The sequence below is a fragment of the Hyla sarda genome, chromosome 1 (genome assembly GCF_029499605.1).
Source record: "Hyla sarda isolate aHylSar1 chromosome 1, aHylSar1.hap1, whole genome shotgun sequence".
NCBI lineage: Eukaryota > Metazoa > Chordata > Amphibia > Anura > Hylidae > Hyla > Hyla sarda.
This window is the reverse complement of record NC_079189.1, coordinates 545,479,524-545,501,679: the sequence shown is the minus strand read 5'-3', so window position 1 is coordinate 545,501,679 and position 22,156 is coordinate 545,479,524. Positions and strand designations below refer to the sequence as shown.

Genomic DNA, 22,156 nt, shown 5'->3' with positions numbered 1-22,156 from the left:
TGATATAATGTCCTTAAAACAAGTCAAAATGAGGCTCAGTAGTGTGTGTTGCCTCCACGTGCCCGTATGACCCCCCTAAAATGATGGGCATGCTCCTGATGAGGTGGCAGATGGTCTCCAGAGGGATGTCCTCCCAGACCTGGACTAAAACATCCGCCAACTCCTGGACAGTCTGTGATGCAATGTGGCATTGGTGGATGCAGCGAGATATGATGTCCCAGATGTGCTCAATCGGATTCAGGTCTGGGGAACGGGCAGGCCAGTCCATAGCATGAATGCCTTCCTCTTGCAGGAACTGCTGACGCACTCCAGGCACATGAGGTCTAGCATTGTCTTGCATTAGGAGGAACCCAGGGCCAAGTGCACCAGCAAATGGTCTCAAAAGGAGTCTTGGGATCTCATCTCGGTTCCTAATGGCAGTCAGGCTACCTCTGGCAAGCACATGGAGGGCTGTGCAGGGCCCCCCCCCCCCCCCCCCCAAAAAAAAAATGCCACACTAAAACTGACCCACCGCCAAACTGGTCATGCTGGAGGATGTTGCAGGCAGCAGAACGTTCTCCACAGAGTCTCCATACTCTTTCACATGTGCTCAGTGTGAACCTGCTTTCATCTGTGAAGAGCACAGGGCGCCAGTGGCAAATGCCAAACGTCCTGCACGGTGTTGGGCTGTAAGCAAAACCCCCACCTGTGGACGTCGGGCCCTCATACCACCCTCATGAAGTCTGTTTCTGACCGTTTGAGTGGACACTTGCACATTTGGGGCCTGCTGGAGGTCATTTTGCAAGGCTCTGGCAGTGCTGCTCCTCCTTGTACAAAGGTGGAGGTAGCGGTCCTGCTGCTGGCTTGTTGCCCTCCTACGGCCTCCTCCACTTCTCCTGATGTACTGGCCTGTCTCCTGGTAGCGCCTCCATGCTCTGGACACTACACTGACAGACACAGAAAACCTTCTTGCCACAGCTCGCATTGATGTGCCATCCTGGATGAACTGCACTACCTGAGACACTTGTGTGGGTTGTAGACTCAGTCTCATGCTACCACTAGAGTGAAAGCACCGCCAGCATTCAAAAGTGACCAAAACATCAGCCAGGAGGCATAGGAACTGAGAAGTGGTCTGTGGTCACCACCTGCAGACCTACTCTTTTATTGGGGGGGGGGGGGGTCTTATTAGCAAGTATGCCTATAATTTCCACCTGTTTGTTCCATTTGCACAACAGCATGTGAAATTGATTGTCAATCAGTGCTGCTTCCTGAGTGGACAGTGTGATTTCACAGAAGTGTGATTGGCTTGGAGTTACATTGTGTTGTTTAAGTGTTCCCTTTATTTTTTTGAGCAGTGTATATACCACCACACAATAACTGGTTAATACTGCCCTACTTTACCGAATAAAACCCCTATACACAGACCAGTATTCCTCTGGACATTGGCCATAAAGTGGTAGATTGGCCATATGGCGATATATATCAGCTGTACACAGGATCTTTATATTATACTATTGTATATATTTTAAGTAGTATAAATGGAAGCCCAAAAAGTTACAAAATGGCAATTTTACAAAGTAAAATTGGTGGCGCAGAAATCAAGCCATCATATGGGTCTGTAGGTGGAAAATTTAAAGCTTTATGATGTTTAGAAGGCAAGGAGGAAAAAACAAAAATAAAAAAAAAATAAAAAACTGCACCCTTAAGAGGTTAGTTTAGAAATTAGATTGGTCCCTGTACCCCATGGGACTCCCAATGTGAGTAAAGACATGCTCTGTACAGTGTCACAGAATATGCAGGTTCTATATTAATGAAAAAGTATCATCATTATTAGAGGACAGCCGAAGATAGCTAAGGACAACCACTTTACATAATCATCATTTCCTTATGTGGGCCTCTGCTTATGTGGAAGCATTAAGCTTTGTATTTCAATGTTTCCATATAGAAATTTGATTAAAAAGGGGTATTCCATATTCCACAAAACCTTATATAATGCTGGGGCTGTAGGGGAAAAAAAACTATACTTATCTGCCGTAGCTCTAGTTCATGATTATCTCTTTTTCAGTCATGGACAGAGACTTGACTGCAGCAGGAGCTATGGAGGACTGGGGTTAGGAAAGTATAGGTTTTCTTCTTTTCTTTTCTCAACAGCTCCCAGCATTATATAAAGTTTTGGGGTACACTGAAATATCCTTTTAAAAAAGGTATTGTGCACACGGTTCTATTTTTGCCTCATACAACCTTCAATTTGCACAGAGGCATAATAATCCACCTATAGGTTCTATTTATTCATAAGGAGGCATACATAGCATTCTGTACATATCAATAAATCCTAAAAACGTGCCATTTTATAATTGTCAGAATATTTCCCACAGAATATATGAAACATATAACAATGCAAGGAGCACCATACCTCAGGACACAAAGTCCCCACAGCTCCTGCATGCAGCCATTACACTTATATGATAAAAATGCATTTATATGAAGTCTAAGGGTGCTTTAACCCCTTAAAGGGGTTCTCCGGTGCTAAAACATCTTATCCCCTATCAGAAGGATAGGGGATAAGATGCCTGATCGCGGGAGTCCCGCCACTGGGGACCCCCGGGATGATGCACGCGGCACCCCGTTTGTAATCAGTCCCCAGAGCGTGTTCGCTCCGGGTATGATTACGGGCGACTACAGGGCGGGCGGCGTGTGACGTCATGCCTGCACCGGCGTGTGATGTCACGCTCCGCCCCGCAATGCAAGCCTACGGGAGGGGGCGTGATAGTCACACGCCGCCCACCCTGTAGTCGCCGGTAATCGGTCTCGGAGCGAACACGCTCCGGGGACTGATTACAAACGGGGTGTCACGTGCATGATCCCGGGGGTCCCCAGCGGCGGGACTCCCGCGATTAGGCATCTTATCCCCTATCCTTTGGATAGGGGATAAGATGTTTAAGCACCGGAGAACCCCTTTAAGGACCCAGGTTTTTTCAGTTTTTTCATTTTAAATTTTTCCTCCTTAACTTTAAAAAATCATAACTCTTTAAAATTTTCACCTAAAATTCTATATGATGGCTTATTTTTTGCGTCACTAATTCTACTTTGTAATGACATCAGTCATTTTACTTAAAAATCTACGGTGAATCAATGTGCGACAAAATTGATGAAAAAACACTATTTTGTAAGTTTTGAGGGCTTCCGTTTTTACGCAGTACATTTTCTGGCAAAAATGATACCTTATTTTTATTCTGTAGGACCATACGGTTGATTTTGTTTGATTTTGTATCACTTCAGAAAAAAAATCGTGAATACATGCAGGAAAATGTATACGTTTAAAATGGTCATCTTCTGACCCCTATAACTTTTATTTTTCTGTGTTCAGGGCACTATGAGGGCTCATTTTTTGCGCCGTCATCTGAAGTTTTTAGCGGTACCATTTTTGTTCTGGTCAGACTATTTGATCACTTTTTATTCACTTTTTTGTGGTATAAAAGGTGATCAAAAATGAGCTTTTTTGGACTTTGGAATTTTTTTGCGCGTACGCCATTGAACGTGCGGTTTAAAAAGCGGTATATTTTTTATAATTCGGACATTTCTGCACGCAGCGATACCACATATGTTTATTTTTATTTACACTGTTTTTTATTCTTGGAAATGCCGGGTGATTCAAACTTTTATTAAGGGAAGGGATAATTGAAAGGGTTAATGATTTTTTTTACACTTTTCTTATGCAATATTATAGCTCCTATAGGGGGCTATAACATTGCATTAACTGATCTTTTACACTGATTGATCCATCTTCATAGGAATGGATCAATCAGTGTTTTCGGCGATTGAATGCTCAAGCCTGGATCTCAGACTTGAAGCATTCATTTGGTGATCAGACAGCGCAGGAGAAGGTAAGAAGACTTCCTCCTGTGTTACAGCTGTTCGGGATGCCGCGATTATACCGTGGCGATCCCGAACAGCTCCCTGAGCTAGCCGGGCACTTTTACTTAAATTTTTAGCCGCGCGACTCAGCTTTGAGTGTGCGGCTAAGGGGTTAATAGCGCGTGGCACCGCGATCATGCCACACGCTATTAGAGGCGGGTCCCGGCTTCACTATGACGCCGGGCCCGCCGCGATATGATCTGGGGTCACCGTGTGACCCCGCGTTATATCGCAGGACCGGGACCCAGGACGTACCCATATGTCCTGGGTCCTTAAGAGGTTAACACTGAGCAAATCAAGAGGAATTCACTCTGAAAAATTTGCGCAGAAATGGGGGAGAAAGAAGTGAAGGGTTGGGCGGAATTTTTTTTTACCATTGACTTCTATTGATTTCTGCTAGCGGATTCTGCTCGAAGAATGAACATGTTCTTTCTTCAAGCGGAAAGGAATTCAGCGTCTGAATTCCGCTAGCAGAATTTCCGCAGTGTGAACAGGACAGCAGAAATAACATTAAAATCAATGGGCAGAGAAGATGTGAATTAATTTGTAGTGGAGAATTCAAGAGGAATTACTCGAGTAAATTCCTCTTGAATTACTCAGTGTGAACGCACCCTTAAAAATTTAACACTTTAAAAGAGTATTCTCAATTCTGAAAAAAATACATAATTTAAAACTAAAACGGTCATCCTATTCACCCACACTAAATGCAAATCACTGGGTTATAGTGTGGGTGAACAGGAGACCGATGAGAGGTCACTGACTGCTAACCGTACCTGCACCCTGGAGATCTGTCCCTCCGAAGATCTTCTTCTATTTATGGTGAATTGGGTGCTGGAGGCGGGCCCGCTGGCTCGATTTGAATATTCATTGTTGTGGGTCATGTGAGTGCTCACGCAACCAGCGACAATAAATATTTAAATAGAGCCGGCGAGCCTGCCTCCAGTGCGCAATTCACAGAAGATAGAAGATCTTTGGAGGGACTGATCTCCAGCGTGCATGTACAGTTAGCAGTAAGTGACCTCTTATCGGTCTCCTGTTCACCCACAGGAGTATTGGGTTCAGTGAGGGTGAACAGGATGTCCGTTTTCCTTTAAGAAAGAAGATTATGCATACACAGCATGCAGAAAGTTATTGAAGGGCTCTTAAATCTACAATAAATTTTAAAAGCCTTGCATTGTTTTTGCATCTTTCTTAGAATAAACATTTTGCAGAGATTGTCCACTGGGTTTCTATAATTTTAAATAAAAATTAAAGATCCAAGACCAAAGATATATTTGCTGTCTGTTTCTATTACCAAAAATTTAAAGGGATTTGGGATGTTCAGACACTATCCATCTACTGTTCTAAAGTAAGCAAGCTGAATTTTTTTTGTTACTTATAAGAGCCTGGCTCTGGAAAATGAAAATGTAACAAGATGCCAGCCTTCATCTACAAAATGCTCGTTTGTATTACACAAATTTCCATAATTCTAAACAAACAGGTTGGTCTGAAGACACGCTCATTCATGTTATGAGAAAATATGCCCAATGATGAAAATGACAGATATCAGATCTTTATTCTATTTATTTACCAATTTTTAGGATACACTGAGTACTATACAGCAGAGCAAGATATGGAACTACCAAGTGGTAGGTTTACCCTGTTATACCACTTTGCAGTGGACACATGTACCACACAACAGAAAACATTCCTTAAGGCGGAGGATTGGGGCAGTAGTGAGTGGCACCAATCAGGGTGGACATGTCCTACATGTAGCTCATGGGGACCCTGTAGGTACAGGAGGTACCTGGAGTACTCACTAATGGTTTGCATGTAAGGGACTGCACTTCTAATTCTCTCTACATTTTTATGATTTATAGTCCACCAACAGAATTGTTGAGGGATTTGCAAGAGATGTACAAGTCTTTGTTACTTCATGCTCATGAATGCATGAGGCTGAAACTATGCAGGATTCTCAATAACATTGCACGGTCATTGATGAATGTGGTTTCGGCTGAACACACTCATCGGCACGTGGGACGCGGCATTAGTGCAGTGATCAGCAATTAGCTCTTCTATCTTTACTCTTGTATCTTTACAAAAAGGCGCTAACTGTGGAGGATCACACATGCTGGATAAAAAGCAATACGGAGGGGGCACAATGGCCGTTTACCCGCAACGGTTGTGTACCGACATACACAACAATGGACAGTATGTAGTGAATATCAACTGTATTCAGAAGCAGTCTGCAGCCTTCCCATAGGAACTTAGGAGATCATCGAACTTCGAGGGTACAGGGAGTTTTCGTGGCGCTTATCAGGGCAGATACAATCCAGGTGCATGGATACAGGTAAAATTCCTTTAATGACCAGAATGCAACGCGTTTCACAGCACAAGCACAGCTTCCGCAGGCTACTTGAATTTTACCTGTATCCATGCACCTGGATTGCGTCTGCCCTGATCAGCACCACGAAAACTCCCGGTACCCTCGAAGTTCGATGATCTTTACAAGCTGGCTGTTTGAGACCAAGGAGCCATACACAGATCTATACAAGAGCACTCTGTTGTCTATATCTTTCTCTTGCCACACTGCAGTATGCAGGGATCGCCCATGCTCACAAGCACTTCACTTGTTGAGAATCTCATGCATGAAAATTTGCAGATAATCTTATAAAACATAATCAGTAAGTTTTCTGTGTAAGATTTGCACTTTAGGCAGTATATGAGTACAGACATATACTGTATTTCACACACAAAATAAAGTTCCCTTTGTTTTACTTACTAGCAGCAGACTTCCAACATCTGACAGGTTTCCTTTAACTTGTATTGCCATTATCTGTCACACTGCAAGTTATATAATTGTTTTTTTTTTTTTACACTAGACTCTGTACATTTATCTAATTTAGGAAGAACTAACATCATCAGACCCCTCCAATTTCTGTGTGACCAGTCAACTCTAATAGTTATTTGGACCTCCTAATTCTCCCCTGACATAATATTTCAACAGAGAAAAGGATTGGGCATGCTGAATTTTACCTGCTAAACCTTTTTGTTTTCTGGGAGATAGGCCGTCCCCAGAGCTGTTTAGCAGCAGCTTAACCCCTTTAATTTGGAAGAAGGGAGGTATCTAAAATCGGAAAACAGAGCTTTTTTCTTTCAAAATCTGCTCCCTGTCTGTCTCCAGGTTAGGTGTGGTTCTGAAGCTCAGTTGCATTGAAGTGAAAGGAGCCAAGTTGTAATGCCACACCCAACCTGGAAACAGACCGGGAGCAGTTTTCGATTCTTGGATAACCTCTTTAAAACACATGAATTTTTGGCCAAGCCTACATTCATGTAAATGGGAAGGATAGGAGAAACAGTGGTCTGCAGACCACTATTAATGGTGAGTGGGCATCTTAAGGCCGAGCTAACACTACGGATTTTCTGGCCGAAATTTCCGCTGCATGAAGGTAAACATGCAGGTGAATGGGTTATCCGTTAACCCATTCTCAGTGCAGAATTTTCTGGTCAGAATTTCCAACAGAAAATTTTGATCAAATAATTCTGCCAGAACATTGAACCTGTTCAATGTTCTGTCGGAACCCGTGGTGCAGACATTGCCGTCTATCGGGACGCTTGTTGCACTTCGATTCTCTGACCGGCAAATTTTCCAGCTCCGGATTCTGTATTGTTAAACCAGCCTAACTGTTCTACTATGTTAATATTTGCTCAGACAAACTTGTTTTCCAAGAAAACTAAAGAAATGGGAATGACGCTCGGGTATAATCCATGCTGTAATTTAATATCAGCACAAGTCGTATGTATTTGCAATGTATTTTCAAGGCGACAATTTTTACTGTACATTTTATCAATACATCAATTGTAAAATTGTATTCAAATGTGAACATATCCTTTAACAGTTAGGTGAATCCAAGCCAAAAAGATAGCTAAACCACCACCATACAGCAAGTTTCAGGACGAAACAGGTTATTATCAATAATGATAGTTTTTTCATGGGAAAAGTTTTGCAACTTGACATAAATATTGCTGTTAGATCCTAATAATGTAGCCTATACATAAAGGAAAGCTAATCACTCACCAGGCTGGCTGTCAGAGAAGGGGCCGACTGCCCTAGAGCCTGGCTCCGCATTCGCACCAAATTAGAGGTTTCCGTAGATGCCTGCCAATTCTGTTGTGCAGTGGCAGCAGGTAGCAAGTATCGTCCTAGAAAATATAAAGTACACCCATTTAGGGGGTCTGAATCTTTTATTTCAATCGTAACAGGTTATTATGACCACATAATGCCAGGTATAAAATGTAAATGCAAAGCGGAAAAGAAGAGGAACTGCTGTTCTGAATGACAGCTGGCTGCAGACACGATTGCCATCTATGCTTATAGAGAAACCTATAAATTATACTGCCGGCATAGCAGGACATGAGTTCTCCTACATCAGGGGAAGGTACAATTATAGTTACTATATCTGTTATACCTTCCTAATAGTCTCCACATATACTTCTATTCATAGAATGTCAGAGACATAGGATGTCTGCCCAATAGGGTTGCATCTTTAATTCAGTGATATACCACAAGTGCTCAAAATAGAAAAAATTATTTAGGGTGGAAAAACCTTTGAAATATTTTTATTTTTAAGTACAATAATAAGCAGAAGCCACATTATTTCAATGGTCACTGTTTCATACAACTGTCCTCCTTTTGCTATCTAATGTGATTCCTGACAACTAAATACAAAAGATAAAGCTAGGGTCACATGTGACATATTTTGTTAAGTCAAAAGGTAGCAAAATCAGCTGCAGCTTATATGCAGCAAAATACTGCATGTGTAACCCTACTCTAATAGTGCTGGTGATGTTGATTGAAACATCTCTCGCCTGCGCCAGCTGAAATCAGCAAAAGGGCAGATATATTGGGAGAGCAAAGCATAAAGAATGCCACCATTGCTCACAAAAGCTAATTTTCATAGTTTCTTTTCTAAGAATGAAACCGCTGCATGGATTTTTATAAAGATAAACTGCATTTGAATCAGCATCACCAGCACTATTAACATTTATACAGTCATGGCCGTAAATGTTGGCACCCCTGAAATTTTTTCAAGAAGATGAAGTATTTCTCACAGAAAAGGATTGCAGTAACACGTGTTTAGCTAGACAGATGTTTATTCCCTTTGTGTGTATAGGAACTGAACCAAAAAAGGGAGGAAAAAAAGCAAATTGGACATAATGTCACCCCAAACTCCAAAAATGGGCTGGACAAAATGATTGGCACCCTTTTAAAATTGTGAAAAATAAGATTGTTTCAAGCATATGATTCTCCTTTAAACTCACCTGGGGCAAGTAACAGGTGTGGGCAATATAAAAATAACACCTGAAAGCAGATAAAAAGGAGAGAAATTCACTTAGTCTTTGCATTGTGTGTGTCACACTAAGCATGGACAACAGAAAAAGTAGAGAACTGTCTGAGGACTTTAGAACCAAAATTGTGGAAAAATATCAACAATCTCCAGAGATATAGATTTGCCTTTGTCCACAGTGCGCAACATCATCAAGAAGTTTTCAACCCATGGCACTGTAGCTAATCTCCCTGGGTGTGGACGGAAGAGAAAAATTTATGAAAGGTGTCAATGCATGTTATTCCGGATGGTGGATAAGCAGCCCCAAACAAGTTCCAAATATATTCAAGCTGTCCTGCACGGAGCATCAGTGTCAGCTCGAAATATCAGACGATATTTAAATGAAATGAAACGCTATGGCAGGAGACCCAGGAGGACCCGACTGCTGACACAGAGACATAAAAAGCAAAACACCATCTTGCCAAAACGCACTTGAGCAAGTCAAAATTCTTCTGAGAAAATGTTTTGTGCACAGATGAGACCAAGATAAAGCTTTTTGGTAAAGCACATCATTCTACTGTTTACAGAAAATGGAATGAGGCCTACAAAGAAAAGAACACAGTACCTACAGTGAAATATGGTGGAGATTCAATGATGTTTTGGGGTTGTTTTGCTGCCTCTGGCACTGGTTGCCTTCAACGTGTGTAAGGCATTATGAAATCTGAGGATTACCAACGGATTTTGGGCCGCACTGTACAGCCCAGTGTCAGAAAGCTGGGTTTGCGTCCGAGATCTTGGGTCTTTCAGCAGGACAATGACCCCAAACATATGTCAAAAAGCACCCAGAAATTCATGGCAATGAAGTGTTAGAGAGTTCTGAAGTGGCCAGCAATGAGTCTAGATCTAAATCCCATTGAACACCTGTGGAGAGATCTTAAAATTGCTGTTGGGGACTTCCGGTTCCGGCGCACGGATGTAAGGAGTGCTCAGACAGAGCTCCGTCCGCACCGCTACCTTCACCCGTTACCCGCCGCACATATCTGCACATCCAGGGACTCTGAATAGCTGCACTATCTTCTGCACGCTCCTGGGAACAAGATGGATCGTTTTATCTCCCGGGGCGGGGACGGACAAGGTCAGAGAGCGGGATCTCCTTCTCAGGCCGTGGGGGAGGGAGGTGGAGGTAAGATGGCGGAGATGCGCGCCACAACGGGAGTGACGGGACAGAATGCCCCACTGACACAGCAGGAGATACCGGCCCCCCTGCCACCTGTTACTGACAACAGTCTTATCCCAGGACTGCCTTTCTCTATTAAAACTCTGGCCACACTTCTGGCGGCTGAAGTGGCTAAATTAGTGCTGACTGACATAAAACAACAGTTGGATTCCACTATAACGTCCTCCCTGTCAGCCATACAGGGGGAGGTTTCTCGTCACTCCTCTCAAATTGCTGAACTTGAAGAGAGATTAAATGTGGCTGAGGGAGAGATAATGATGACAAAGCAGCAACTACATAAATCTCAGAAACTTACAGCAGCGCTCCAGGAGAAAACGGATGACCTGGAAAATCGCTCCAGAAGGAGTAACCTTAGGCTAGTAGGTTTTCCTGAGTCCATTCCAGGACATATATTGCATATAATTTGCGCTGAAGAGTTACCAACGGCGCTGGGGCTATCGGCCAAATGCTCAGTGGAGAGGGCCCACAGACTGGGACCTTTGCGGCACACACTTCCTTCTACTACCACTACAGCTGAATCCAAACCGAGACAGGTGATCGCCAAATATCTTAATTACGCTGAAAAAACTCTTATTCTGACAACTTACAAGAAACTGACTACTCCACTGATGATTAGAGGTCACCGTATACTCTTATTCAATGACTTTTCTGCTGAGGTGGCCAAGAAACGGAAGGCCTTTTCCACAATATGCTCACAGTTGGTGGCACAGAAGCGAAAATTTGTATTACAATACCCGGCTATCCTGAAAATTTTTAAGCCTGATGGTTCTATGGAGATATATCGCTCACCTGATGAAGCGCTGGCATCGCTACGCCTACGAGAGGTAGTGGAGTCCCATTCTGAGACAGAGAAGCACAAACGCCGCCGCCACAAAAGCCCGCCGCTGATCTTGGAAAGCATGGAGTGAGCTGTCCTCTTGTCTCTCTTCTGGAATATTGGACTGTTCTATGAATGAAGACCATCTCTCCTTACTAAGGAACTATGGAGGGACTATCGGATCTCTGTTTCCCTATTATTATTCTCCCTGGACGAGGAACGCTTCTGCATACAATCTCCGAGACAATTTGTTACCCCTTTTTTCATATTTTTCATTTTTATTATTCTTATTATTCTTATTATTATTATAAGAAGGGGGAAAAAAGGAAAGAAAAAAAGAAAATTAGAAAGAGAAATTTTTTTTTTTTTTTCTTCTCTCTCTCTCTCCCTCTCTTTCTCTCGCTCTTTCTCTGCTCATCTCGATTTCCCCCTTGCTCCTCCCTCCCTGCATCTCTTCATATCCCGTGTTTCTCTTATCTTGTGACACTTCTTACTGAGTCCATACGGACGCTTATGGTCGGGGCCCGTCCTCAAGGGTCAGGTTGCCAACTGATAGATACATCGTATATGCGGAAGTGCGAGGATCCGCTAATGGTCCGTGGAAGAAGTGAAGTCCTGACTTTACTTACCTCGCTAGGGCTCTTAGAGCCAAGATGGTTCTTATTGTTACAGTTTTGTTGTTATTTATTCGGTTTCATGTTACTGTTCTGTGAGGCCATTCCCCCATGCTATGCAAGTCGTGTCGTCTGTGATACTTGTGCACGTTGCTTTTGGTATACTGCTTACCTTGTTGTTTATATAGTATGTAACTGCATTTCTATCCTTTTAATGCAAATTATTTAGTAATGAAAGTAGTAACGTGAAATGTAAAAGGATTGCGGTCTCCTGGAAAGCGGTCACTAGTACTTCGGCATTTGCAAAAATTAAAGGCTGATGTGGCGTTTCTCCAGGAGACCCACCTACTTACTGAGGACTTCATACGCCTTCAGAAGAGGTGGGTGGGGGCAGTAATAGGTTCTCCGGCAGTTGAGAGAAAAGGTGGTGTTTTAATCCTGCTGCATAAAAAATTAGCTCAGTCTGTCCACTCACATTGGGAAGACTCAGGAGGTATGCTACAACATATGGTACTAGAAGAGGGGGGTCGCTTATATAGTATTTACAATGCATATGGCCCGCATATAGGTAAACAGACCTTTTATGATACTTTGAGTGCGCGCCTCAGAGCAGACAATAACATATACAAAATACTCGGGGGAGATCTTAATACTGTGATGCGCACATCAGAAGATAGGAGACGCAGCACTGCGATCACTACCTCGTCTGAGGAATTATTTCTACAGAACCTCACACAAACTACTGATATGATTGACTCCTGGAGGTATTATAACCCGACTGACAGGGTGTTTACTCACTTTTCCCACGCACACCACTCGTGGTTGAGACTAGATTATCTTTTTCTTTCCCAGACACTTCTACCCCAGACCACTAACACCCAAATACATGACATTGTAATATCAGACCACGCCCCGGTGTCCTTAGACCTACTAGACTCATATCCCCAGGGTACTGATTGGGTATGGAGATTCCCATCGTACCTACTAAAAGATGAACACTTTACACAACTGTTAAAACACTGGTGGGAAGAGTATAGTGATAACAACAACCAACACATGTCTGAACCCTTCTTATTTTGGGAGGCAGGTAAAGCAGTTCTGCGGGGGAAGATAATAGCGTATATTACTCATCAGAAGAAGAGGGCTTCGGAACAATACTCACGTGTGTCAAACACTTTAAGACAGGCCTACACTGAATTTTTGTCTACACCGACAGTCTAATAAGGAGATATGGGTACAAGCTCAGCGTGGTTTTAAAGCTTCCCAGGCAGCATTAGAGACTTTCCGCTCTGACAGATTTGCGGCTGAATTCTATAAATTTGGCAACAAGTCTGGCAGACTATTAGCGAATTTAGCAAGGGGACAAAGGAGGGTGACGCCCATTAAGCCAATGATAGATGAGAGAGGTGTGTTAAAGAAGAACCCTAAGGACATAGCTGACGTTCTGGGTCATTTTTATCAACAATTATATTCCAAGCAACACATAGATGAGGAGGGGGCTGCCTCCTTTATAAACACTCTATCCCTGCCTTCCCTACACATAGATGACCAGAGCGTCCTCAATGCCCCTATCTCTGTGGAGGAGATAGAATCGATAGTAACAAACTTGAAAAACCAAAAGGCTCCGGGTCCAGACGGATATTCTGGAGAGTTCTTTAAAATCTTAAAAGATAAGCTTAGTGTACCCTTGCAAAATGTTTATAATACTATTCTATCCACAGGTCATTTGCCACAATCGAGCAACATGGCCTACATAAAGGTTCTACATAAAGAGGGTAAGGACCCTTCTATGCCAGGTGCGTACCGCCCAATATCGCTAATCAATGTGGATATAAAAATTCTAGCTAAACTGCTCGCAGATAGATTAGCTTTGGTCATGCACAAACTAATTGGACCCCACCAAGTAGGTTTTATTAAAAATAGAGCAGCAGTTTACAATATTAGAACTGTTCTGGCGGTACAGGGAGCGGTTACTTCACAGCCTTACTCCAGCCAGGTCCCGGCTTTGTTAGCATTGGATGCGGAAAAAGCATTTGACCGCGTGGACTGGGCCTGGCTGGACATGGTATTAGACAAAGCTGGCATCCAGGGACAATTTAGATCCTTTTTAAGGGCGTTCTATTCTGCCCCGGTGTCTAGGGTACATTTGCCAGGTTTTCTCTCTGCTCCTTTCCCCCTCCAGCGAGGTACAAGACAAGGATGTCCCTTATCGCCCCTCCTTTTCAATTTAACTTTGGAGCCATTGGCACAATACCTCTTACAGACCCAGGTGTATCGGGGAATTAGAGTGGGATCCACCGAGGTAAAAATTAGCTGCTTTGCAGACGACACATTGTTGTATTTGAGTCAGCCGGAGACACAACTGGGAGAAGTCTTTCAGGCTCTAGATATGTTTGGGTCATACTCGGGTTACAAGGTTAATGTGGACAAATGTCAATTATTGTTCTTGGGGAATACCCCGTCCTTGCCTCTGCAGGTTCCGTCAGTCCAGGTGGCCAGACAACATATCACCTATCTCGGAATTAAGATTGGACGTACCCCTCTGTCACTTTATAACTTAAATTATCCCCCACTCATTAACAAAATAGACAGGGAATTACGACGCTGGAGCAAACTACCTTTGTCCCTCTCAGGTAGAACACAGCTCATAAAGATGATGAGTTTCTCTAAACTCTTATATATGCTACAGACGATTCCACTGCTTCTACGACATGTCGATGTCAGGAAATTGCAGGCCATATTTACGAAATTTATTTGGTCCAATAAAAGGCCTAGGGTAGCATACGACACTCTGTGTTTAGCGAAGGGGTCGGGGAGATTACGTATTCCTAATGTACGTCTATATAATTTAGCGGCTGTTTTTCGCCATGTGCGGGACTGGATATTTGACACGTCTTATTTTTCAAATACCAAATTGGAGGAGGAGCTATGTTCTATAGGTAATCTCAAAATACTGTTTCATCTCCCCTACAGAGATATCCCATCTCAGATAAGGAAAAACGTTTTATTTAGTGATACTCTGGCCACCTGGAAGACGTTGAGAAAATCATATGGACTACCATGGTGCCTCTCTAGATTCTATAGTGTGTGGCATGCACCAGCGTTGAAACATTGCTTCAGTAACCCAGTTCGTAAGATATGGGAGGACAGACGTGTAACTTCTTTTGGGGATTTTCTTGACAATAGAGACGGGATTCTTTTAAGTTGGGAGGCCTTTAGAGAGAAATATGCTCTTCCAAACTCACATCATTGGTTCTATAATCAGCTATGTTCATATTTTGGCAGTCTGGTCCGAAACTATAGATCAGTAGAAAAACGAGGGAAATTTTGCACGCTCATGGGTACCTCCGCAAGTCATAAATCCTTATCACTCATCTACACAAACATCAGGGATGTAGTGTTAAGAGGGGCGGAAGAGAAGGCACTTGTAAAATGGTCTACCCACATTGATGACCCGGATTTACAGTCACATATACGAGAAGGTCTCTTAGCGGTAGGCAATTCTACTCCGAGTTCACAGCTTCAAGAAATACACTGGCGTATCATTCATAAAGCAACATATGCATTCAACTGGAAAGGCACTCCCCCTCCCCCTCCATACTTGGATCATTGTCCCACATGTCGCTTACCTAGAGCAGATCTGTGGCATTGCCTATGGGAATGCCCACAGGTACGTGAGTTATGGAACGACGTCAGGTCATTAATTCTCACAATTTGGAGCCTTGGGCTCCCTCCCTCACCGGAGCCATATCTATTTCATTATTTACCTGCACGAGAATCGAATCCTCCAGACAGAGGAAAACTGACTAAGAGCATACATATCTTACTTTTGATCACCAAGCTGTGCCTACTTAGACATTGGCTTACCCCTACGCTCCCTACTATAGCTGAAATACTGAAGGAACTGCACTGTATAGTACATAGGGAATTATTACTAGCTATACGGAATTCTGAGTTGCACGCTAAAAAGTTCTTCCAGAAATGGAGGGCCTATTTACACTATCTACCAGACGAGAGTGAGCGACACAGGATAGTGACATATTTTGCATCTACCACATGGTACAGCCTGGAACTTTTGAAGGGAACATTGGGGAATCTAGCTCTCCCACCTGATGGGCCTGCTGGTAATGTCACACTGAAACATGAGCAGTGTGCTAGTCTATGATGTGTATGAGGGCCAGCATATGACACAGATGTTCTTTTGTATCCATGCATTCTTTTTTTTTTTTTTTTTTCACATTATATGGGGAAATGTATTTGGCCTCTTTTTTATTTAGTTTTTTTTTTTTTTTTTTCTGTTGTTGATTGATAACATTGCTATGTTAAAAAGCACTATATTGGAAAATGCAGAAGTTCCATACAGAAGGTTAATGTCGTTACTTAAGACGAGTGACATCCACGGACTCTCTGTCATGAAGTTTTGTACAAATCCTTGTATGTTGTTACAGTGTCATGTACTGTATGCTTCTGTGAATAAAAACTTTATTTAAAAAAAAAAATTGCTGTTGGGAAAATGTGCCCTTCCAATAAGAGAGACCTGGAGTAGTTTGCAAAGGAAGAGTGGTCCAACATTCCGGCTGAGAGGTGTAAGAAGCTTATTGATGATTATAGGAAGAGACTGATTTCAGTTGTTTTTTCCAAAGGGTGTGCAACCAAATATTAATTTAAGGGTGCCAATAATTTTGTCCAGACCATTTTTAGAGTTTGGTGTGACATGTATGTCCAATTTACTTTTTTCCCTCCCTTTTTTGGTTAAGTTCCAATACACACAAAGGGAATAAACCTGTGTATAGCAAAACATGTGTTATTGCAATCCTTTTCTGTGAGAAATACTTAATCTTCTTGAAAAATTTCAGGGGTACCAACATTTACGGACATGTATAGTCATGTTAATGTGGGTGATGCTGCTGTCAGATTTCCTTTAAAGTTACTAATAATTACTTTTTACACCAGAAAAACAACTAAAGTCTTGGCCACTAGGTGTCACACTTCCATGCCATCTGCTGCCCACATCTGTTGTCAGAGGAAATCTGTCTCTAGTAACAATAGATAGTAAACCCCTACTCAGTGTCCTGTAATTTGTCCTGATCTAGCTATGTCCAAGAGAGGGTGGGCTATGTGTCTACAAGTTGAGCCTGTCTGCCTGCTGAAGATGATCCTCATTATTTATTAAAGATAAATCAAGGCTTTTGTATTCTCTTTTCTGACCACTCCATATAGCTCAGGGCAGCTGCCCCCTGTTTAAAGAACAGTATATCTAGTTTTACATGTCCACAGTGCTGCAATGTAATCTCCTCCTTCCCCCTCCCTATAGCTCCTTTTAGCACCAACAACCACAGCTCTGCGCTTAGTGTAACCTCTTCATTGCTGTCATCCTACTGCTGTTTCTTTCAGACCTAGTATCTTGCAGACCTAGTACATTAGTAACCATTTGTCCCTCCACATGGTATGGTACTCTGTAAATCATCAGTCCAGCACAATGCCAGCATGTTAAGTCCAGTGCTTTTTCTCCAGCTCTCTGTTATGGTATAGTAAAAAGGAGTATGTGCTGTGCTGTGAATGGCCAGAGAAGTTACGGAAAGAAAGTCCATGCATGTGTAAAACTCTAGAAACAGCCAAGCTATGGTACCACCACCTGAAATGGAGATTAACTCTCAGAACTTAATAACAACACATTAGGCTATTCTCACAAAACCATGAAGGTTTTTAAAAAATCTTTTGAAAAAATAGGTACACTTAAGTTAAAGTGACTCTAGAACGTTTATGGAGCCCACCTTCTGCATGGAGGAGAGAGACAGGAGTGAAGCGCTCACTTGAGCAATTCTACCTGCTCGTTCTAGAGAGTGGTGGTGATGTTAGCTTTCAGACCCTGGGCAATCAACATTTTTGACATTCCTATATAACTTTTTTTTTATGACATTAATCCCCCCACTGAAGCCAGACCTGGTACCCCGGTCCTCCCCTCTAGCTTTGTTCACTTCTACTGGCTGCTGCGGTCATGTGGTATATATGGGTATGTCATTGTGGCAGTTAAGTAAACAGAACCGGTGAGGAGGACAAACTGTACAACCCTATTATATATGTGGTACAACAAGTAAAACCCTTTGCGTCCTTTAACAACAGGGTTGGAAATCTCCGACCCAAAGAGCTTTAAAGGGGTACTCCACTGGAAAACATTTTTCTTTAACCCCTTGGGGACTCAGGGTTTTTCTGTTTTTGCACTTTCGTTTTTCCCTCCTCACCTTTTACCACCTTAACGACCAAGGACATAAATGTACGTCCTGGTGTGGCGGTAATTCATGCACCAGGATGTACATTTAAGTCCTGTACATGACTGCGAGCATCGGCGTGATGATCAGGTCATGAGCGGCAGGTCCCGGCTGCTGATAGCAGCCAGGGACCCGCCGGTAATGGCCGACATCCGCGATCGTGTGGATGTCTGCCATTAACCCCTCAGATGCACGGCATCTGCGGAAGTATGGCTACATTTTATGCTGATCTGATCGCCCGTGGCATGGCCACAAGGATCAGATCAGCTAACATGGCAGACAAAAAATTTGCTGCTTTTTGTCACATTTTATATAAAAAAAAATTATAAAAATTTTATAAAAATGTTATACACACAAATGTGGGATCAATAAAAAGTACAGATCATGGCACAAAAAATTTGCCCCATACCGCCGCTTATATGGAAAAATGAAAAGTTATAGGTCATCAAAGTAGAGGGATTTTAAACGTACTAATTTGGTTAAAAAGTTTGCGATTTTTTATAAGTGCAACAATAATAGAAAAGTAGGTAATCATGGGTATCATTTTAATTGTATTGACGCACAAAATAAAGAAGACATGTCAATTTTACTGTAACTTGTATGGCATGAAAATGAAACCTAAAATTTGCTAAATTGTGGTTTTCTTTTTAATTTCCCCACACAAATAGTATTTTTTTGGGGTTGCGCCATACATTTTATTGTCATTACAAAGGACAACTGGTCGCACAAAAAACAAGCCCCCATACTAGTCTGTGGATGAAAATATAAAAAAGAGTTACGATTTTTAGAAGGTGAGGAGGAAAAAACGAAAATGCAAAAATAAAATTGGCCTGGTCCTTAAGGTCACAATGGGTTTGGTCCTTAAGGGGTTAAAAATCATAACCCTTTCAATTTTGCACCTACAGACCCATATGATAGCTTATTTTTTGAGCCATCGATTCTACTTTGCAATGACATCAGTGATTTTACCCAAAAATCTACAGCAAAACAAAAAAATAATTGTGCAATGAAACTGAAGAAAAAACACCATTTTATAAATTTTGGGGGCTTCCGTACATTTTTTTGGTAATAACGACACCTTCTCTTTATTCTGTAGGTCCATACGGTTAAAATGATACCCTACTTATATAGGTTTGATTTTGTATTACATCTGGAAAAAAATCATTACTACATGCAGGAAAATGTATACGTTTAAAACTGTCATCTTCTGACCCCTATAACATTATGAGGGCTCATTTTATGCGCCATAAACTGAAGTTTTTATCGGTCCCATTTTAGTTTTGATCAGACTTTTTGATCGTTTTTTATTCATTTTTTATGGTATAATATGTTTATATTTATTTTTATTTACATGTTTTTTTTTAAATGGGGAAGGGGGGGTGATTTGAACTTTTATTAGGGAAGGGGTTAAATCACATTTATTAATTCTTTTTTTTTTTTTTTTTGCAATGTTATAGCCTCCATAGGGGATTATAACATGCAGTACATTGATTGCCAGCACTGTTCAATGCTATGCCGTAGCATTGCATTGATCAGTGTTATCGGCGGTCCTAGCTGATCGGAACACAGCCTAACTGAGCTGCCGGGAAGGTTTTTTTTTTTTTACATTTTAGACAAGGCGATCAACTTTGATCGCCGCGTCTAAAGGGTTAATAGCGCGCATCACTGCAATCGGTGATGCGCGCTTTTAGCACCAGGTCCCGGCTACAGTTAGTCGCCAGGACCGACCCGATATGACACGGGGTTATATCGCGGGAGCAAGCGCAGGACGTACAGGTACGCCCTGCGTCTCCAGGAGGTTAAACAGATTTGTAAATTACTTCTATTTAAAAATCTTATTCCTTCCTGTACTCATCAGCTACTTCCTGTACTCATCAGCTATCTTATTCCTTCCTGTACTCCACAGGAAGTTCTTTTCTTTTTGAATTTCCTTTCTGTCTGACTACAGTGCTCTCTGCTGACACCTCTGTCCGTGTTAGGAACTGTCCAGAGCAGGAGAGGTTTGCTATGGGGATTTGCTCCTAATCTGGACAGTTTCTAAAATAGACAGGGGTGTCAGCAGAGAGCACTGTGGGCAGACAGAAAGGAAATCCAAAAAGACAAGAACTTCTGGTGGAGCAAATAGCAGCTGATAAGTACAGGAAGGATTAAAATGTTTAAATAGAAGTGATTTACAAATCTGTTTAAATTTCTGGCACCAGTTTTACAAAAAAAAATGTTTTACAGCGGAGTACCCCTTTAAAATGCTTTGCAGAGATTCACGCCTTCAATTTCTAGAATGAATGTGGGATGAAGCTCATTGACCACCATGGTCATGTTTATGAGAAACTGCAAAAGATGCATTGAAGAGGAATTCACTTAACAATTCATTGTTTAGATAAGTAATATATTTAACATTTTCCATTGCAGAAGAGAATAACTATGAATTATCATCATTTACAACGTCTAATAAGAAGGCTGGATATTTTTGCCCCCTTAACATTGCACTATTGTTAAATCACAATATTATAGCAGCTCAGATTCAATGTATTTTGCAGCAGTTGTTCGCGAAACTTAAGACATAACATTCAAGGAGGGAGAAATACAAAAAAAAAACAACAAAGAAAAACATGATAAATAAATATATAGATGTATACTGTTCCAAAAAGATAAAATAATACAGTCATATCAGTATTGTGTAATGGACTGTCTCCTACCAGTCAGGGCACCTCCCAGACTTCCTCTTCTCAGCAGTCGTCCATCCTCATTCAGTGACTTTTTGTATTTCACGGACTTGCTTGAACGAAATGACACCTCCGGAGTGCTACATTTGCGCAACTGCATAGGAGGTGGGGACAATATGTTGTCAAGCTGTGGAAAGAATTATGAGATTCATTAAAAGGGGTATTCCAGGCAAAAACATTTTTATATATCAACTGGCTACAGAAAGTTAAACAGATTTGTAAATTACTTCTATTAAAACATCTTAATCCTTCCAGAACTTATCAGGTGCTGAAGTTGAGTTGTTCTTTTCTGCCTAACTGCTCTCTGATGACACCTATCTCTGGAACTGTCCAGAGTAGGAGCGAATCCCCATAGCAAATCTCTTATGCTCCGGACTGTTCCTAAGACAGACAGAGGTGTCAGCAGAGCACTGTTGTCAGACAGAAAAGAACAACTCAACTTGAGCAGCTGATAACTATTGGAAGAATTAAGATTCTTTAATAGAAGCAATTTACAAATCTGTTTAACTTTCTGTAGCCAGTTGATCAAAAAAAATTAAATAAAAAAAATATATAATATATATATATATATATATATATATATATATATATATATATATATATTCCTCTTTTGCTGTACCTATGGTCCATAATTATTTGATGTTTACAAAAACAATTTTTTTTTTTTTTTTTTTTGATGAACACCAAAAGAGAGAAGTGTGCGGGGTGTGTAGTGCAGGGCAGATGTTGTTACTCTAGGGGCAGATGGCATTAACCCCTTGCATTCATGGCGCCAGGGCGTGGCCCTGCCTATAACCACCCGAAGGTATACCGTTGGATCCTGGGTTAGGCAAGCAGGCAACAAGGACTCCGACGCCAAGTTACGGACAATGGTAGCTTTACTGAGGGTAGATAGTTGGTAAAGTCTATACAGTTCAGCCAGGGCCCATGGAGGTGACCAGTGACGCAAAGATTCCAAGGGCTTGCTGGGACTTGTAGCAGGACTGGACAATTGAACGCATACCACGCAGACTATACAGATGACAGGGACTGACCTGACTCAAAGCTGTGACTGTAGCTTACTTGACTTGATGGTGGCTGCAGGACTTTGAGGCCTCCAACACTCTGGCCCGACTGTTGGACCTCAGCAGGAAGCAAGAGCTCTAAGCTCCAAGAGAGAGAACCTAGCTCCACCCAGGGATTATATACTTATATACTATCAGGGAGCCCATAGGTCACTCTTGGGATCACCTGATCACTGATACCTCCTGGGTAACAATCACATGACATATCACATGGTATAAGCTCCGGACGGGG

General features: G+C 42.0%; 1 protein-coding gene across 4 annotated transcripts in view; it reads right to left on the bottom strand.

Moving 5' to 3' along the window:
• MAST4 (microtubule associated serine/threonine kinase family member 4) overlaps positions 1-22,156 on the bottom strand; it is a 632,006-nt gene that overhangs the window by 430,105 nt on the left and 179,745 nt on the right. For all 4 annotated transcript variants that reach the window (XM_056541555.1, XM_056541557.1, XM_056541556.1 and 1 more), the window contains exons 2-3: positions 20,834-20,987; positions 7,952-8,076 (exon numbers count right to left, since the gene is read on the bottom strand). In XM_056541555.1, coding sequence (XP_056397530.1) covers positions 7,952-8,076; positions 20,834-20,987 — 279 coding nt within the window. The remainder of the gene's footprint in view (positions 1-7,951; positions 8,077-20,833; positions 20,988-22,156) is intronic.